The sequence below is a fragment of the Saccostrea cucullata genome, unplaced genomic scaffold (genome assembly GCF_032062105.1).
Source record: "Saccostrea cucullata isolate Sc308-1 unplaced genomic scaffold, CSIRO_AGI_Scuc_v1 ctg7146, whole genome shotgun sequence".
Classification (NCBI taxonomy): Eukaryota; Metazoa; Mollusca; class Bivalvia; order Ostreida; family Ostreidae; genus Saccostrea; species Saccostrea cuccullata.
In genome coordinates this window covers 27,360-31,940 of record NW_026927595.1, presented here as the reverse complement: position 1 = coordinate 31,940, position 4,581 = coordinate 27,360, and the positions used below count along the sequence as shown (strand labels likewise).

Below are 4,581 nucleotides of genomic sequence, written 5' to 3'. Positions count from 1 at the left end.
TACAGTATTCTGTGGACATCATTTTTCATGTAAAGAATTTTTTTTAGATTGGTGGTAATGATAAATGAGAGTGCATGTGCAGTTAGGACTGCCATGTTAAAACAAGGAAATAGATGAATTTTCGGAGGTGTAGATTTTCAGACTGTGCTATTGATCTTCGATCGCCTGGTTTCCTCTACTGCTGAGCAATCACAGGCTATCTGACTCTTTTACTCTAGTTGTTTATCATAAAATTATGTAATTGCAATTATGTAGAATCAAGTTTGTTCAAATGAAGGTCCCTCTTCCAATGGGAGATAATTAAGAATAAGTGAAAAATTTATGACATTTCATCGACATCGGCGGAATGTAAGAGCCATTAAAGTAGATCATAGTTATACAAAGGAATATAGAGGCTTTGTCAATAAATATTTTCATCTTATAAACAGTAAAGCCATTATGTATCATGTTAATTTAAAGGATCTGGAGGGAGTCTAGCTTTAAATTTGTTCAAATACCCCCTCCCCTGAACCCACTTTTACTAGTATATTTACACTTTTCAGTACTGAACTGATTTTTGCTTTTACCTAACCATTGTTCAGGTGAGCGATGTGGCACCTGGGACTCTTGTTTAAATTTGTTTTAACAATTGTATACCGATATGTTTTTCAGATATTCACATCAGATCTGAACGATGCGCACCTCCCAACAATGCTTACTTCTATGCAAGGTTAACACACAATCTCAAAAACCACCATGGACGCGTTCCATTTAATCGAGTTATTGTCAACAAATTACGTCGTTACAATCCTTCCAGCGGTGTCTTTGTATGTCCTAGCTCAGGGTACTACGTATTCACCTGGACATTGATGACCGACCACAAAGAGTGGGTTATTTCTGACTTGATCGTTGGCGGTTCTGCAAAGGGGAAATTAATCGTTGACAGTGATGAGGGATTAGAAAGTGGATCAACGACTGTCCTTGTCTATGTCCGCCGAGGACAGCATGTATTCGTTCGAATAACTGGTGGTAATCGAAACATCGAATCTCGAGGAAGTGTACCGAGTTTTTCGGGTTGGAGACTGCCTTAGACGTGGAGATTGAAACACGCAACAATAAATGCACCTTACTGATAACAGTGATTTTTCTTACTTTCTTTGTGTCTAAAGATTTCAATTTCTTTTATTCATTAGGCTAAATTTTATTTGTAAAGTTTACATTTTATTCTATTTTCTGTTTCCTTTTAAATAAATTTTGAAAGTCAATATGATAACTGTTTATTTTAAGATTACAAACGATCGTATATAGCACTCATCAGGATACTGATATTTATACACAATACATTGCATTTGACTTTTTCTTCCAAACTGAGAGAAGGAGGCAAACAAAGAATAGAAAGAAGTTGTAAGAAATACTGAATGGTTGTTCTGATATATTTAAATGTTTTCGATTATCTAATTATTTAAAATATCTTTTTACATCTCTGACAACGTTGATATTATTTTGATTTCTAAGAAAGTGGCTCCCATCAGCCACGTACCTCAAATCATTTAACTCGACACTAATCTAAGACTAGTGTCTTGGCGGTGTGATATATACGAGGTTTTTATGATATTTATAGTTTATTAATTAGATGCAGATCTGCAATCATCAGTAGCCTGTTTGTATCTGTTATACAGAATATCAAATAAGTTAGAAGAGCCTATCACTCAGATTCTTATTGCGTTTAATGACACAATAGGTTATTCTTGTAGGACTGTATTGCAGTCCTTTTATTTCTTAGAATATGCTGGTATTTCAATATTTTTTTTAACCTCAAAATCATTGGAAATTTTTTGTTAGCGAATATCGCATACAGAATAGGGCATACAGCATGTACAGAATGACATAATTTAAAGACTTCACAATTAAACTAAATCTTGATGAAATTGATATACACATGTATCTTCTTTTCAATATTTAAATAATGTACTTGAAGTACTAAAAGGTTTTTATTCCTCAATCATCAAAGATTTGGGAAGTTAATTGTTTTTGACTGTCTCATCCGCTGCCTGTCTAACTCTGTGTCTGATTGAAAAAATTATCCTTGACTTTAATTGGTTAGAGATTGGTTTTCAAATTTCATATATTTCATATGAGTATTTCTTACAAGATCTTTCATTGGGTACCAATGTATTGACCTATTGAACTTACATGTTTGCTTGACTAAGGTTTGCAAAAAATTACCAAATTCTAACTTTAGCCCTAACTACTGAAGTACTGCACCATGTCCTTCTTCTGGGTACAAATCCTAGAATCAGTGAGCATTCCGTGTGTGCATTAGATATGTATATTCATTGAGACAGGTCCCTACTCTGTAATACATCATTTTTTCCTTCTAATTTTCTCCTTAGAATTAAAGCTGCATTTGAAAAAAAACCTTTAACATTTGTCAAATACCCCCATGCACCGGAATCAGTGTTTCCCAAACACATTTTGTTTCAGCTAGGTTTTAATGAAATGGAATCTCGATTTTTTTATACCCATAGTGCATTGGCCTTTTTTGTTCAAAAATGTACTTAGTAGGCATCAAGCAAGGCCATTGTTTAAGCAAATGAAATGAAGAGCGAAATGATTATTAAAGTTAAACCGTATTGCTTACATTCAGGATGACAGGACCTCAATTTCACCATAGGTAAATTTATTACAACTCTTTATAGATATATCTTTGGTTTCCGGTTCCCAATATTTAAAAATAATCTTTGAGCTTCAGAATATTACGTTACACTCCTATTTTCTGTTTAGTTGGTGAAAACTCAACGCAAAGTTAACGTTCATGTGTTTATTTCAAAGATCTTATTAAAACATTTTTATAAAGACAATTTTACCCGGACTCGACTCTGCTATCTGCTCAGTTACAGTCGTCAAATAGTAATGGAACTTTTGAGAAATATATCTGATATATATTCCATTGCAAAAATGGTTAAAGTGTAGGATTTGTGAATAATTTTTTAAAATATTGCTGTTTTGACATTGCTGATGGTTTTGTACGGGAAAAGACAAAAATATTTGTTAAACAAATCTGCGGATTCAGAAAGTTTCCTCTTTCATTCTTTACAAACTGTGTGTTTATAGAATTTCTTATTTGCACCTCATAGATTCTGACAATTTTTCAATTGTATTTGTTGATTTTATTTGATTCTGTTTGTTTAATATGTGTTTTTCGCTACATTAATTGGTAGTTTTGCATGAACGATCGTGTCTCAGTCCATTGTCAATGTGCGTGATTGAGAAATTTTAACAATTTACCAAAATAAAAAAAAACCCACAATTAACAACTGCTGATACCCTTCTGATTATATATATTAAAGTGGACTAAACATAATAGCGTTCCTCAAATAAAGTAATTTCCATACATTGTTTCCGAGCACTCGTGGTCAACAAGACTTCCTACCTAAGAGTCAAGACCTTGCAGTACAACATGCGGACTTTATCATCACATTATGAATCATTTGACATATAAAATCACTAAGAGTGAGACAGCAAATTCACTTGCAATTTTATGTGATAAATTTCAATAAAACCTGTCACACAAAGAATCCATAGCGGCTTTGAAAACATTTTTCATCTCAATCCTTAGTAATAGTATCTCTTTCACACTTATAAAAAATCAATTCAGTTAACACCTTTTTATAAAACAAAGTTAAAAATAAAATATATTTCATGCTAAAATACCAGAATCTGTTTTTAATTAAGTTGTTAGAAATATGTTTTGTTAGACACCTACTCAAATATGCTATTGAAATAAATTAGCATGTATTAAGTTTCAGTCTTGATTCAATTTAGTGACTCGACAACAATCAAACAGATAAAAATATTTCATATTCATTCACTGTATTCAATTTTAGTAGAGAAAAAGACATTGTTATGCTACCTCCTATAATCTATACATCTGATCCCATTTCTAGTGATCCCAAGTATCCATGTCTTTGTCCTGTGTACAGGTTTTTTTGTGAAGACTTATTAAATATTTTTTTAGAGTTAGCACTCTCCTTATCTTGTTTTACATGGTCATTTTTAAAAATCTTTTTATTCTCTGTCACGCATTTTGATACATTTGTTTAATTCCCTGCTCCTAGGTTGTACATAATCCCCTTTACAATCTATTATCATTACCTTTCAACAGAGTACGGCGTGTGTAACAGAGAGAGAGAGAGAGAGAGAGAGAGAGAGAGAGAGAGAGAGAGAGAGAGAAAATGTGTATGCATTTTGGTGGATGGGTACATGTAAGTATATGTTGGTTGTAACTATATTCCTTGTTCGAATGGAAAGTGACAGAATGTGTATCCTGATCGATATCGAATGTCTTGATTCGTAGATATACTTTTCAAAACTATTACTTGTTGATTACTTTAATTTATGATTACATTTGAAACATCAAATGCTTGGAATTATAATTTATTGGGGATAATCGGCGAATAAGGTTCAGCCTTTTATTTATTTTTTTTATTCCCTTATGGCATGTATAAAATTCTGTCCAATTACCATGCAATGAAAGAATCTACAGCTAATACTATCCACCCGGAGTACTCGATCTCTGTGTGGTTATGTTAGATGGTTTGT

The 4,581-nt window shown here is 32.7% G+C and overlaps 1 protein-coding gene across 1 annotated transcript; it reads left to right on the top strand.

Annotated features, from left to right (window-relative positions):
• Positions 1-651: 651 nt before the first annotated feature.
• LOC134274894 (complement C1q-like protein 2) lies at positions 652-1,070 on the top strand (the record flags this gene model as incomplete). The annotated part of the gene is made up of 1 exon (XM_062757136.1): positions 652-1,070. A coding segment is annotated over one exon (419 nt), but the record flags the coding sequence as incomplete, so codon positions are not given.
• Between the last annotated feature and the right edge of the window lie 3,511 nt (positions 1,071-4,581).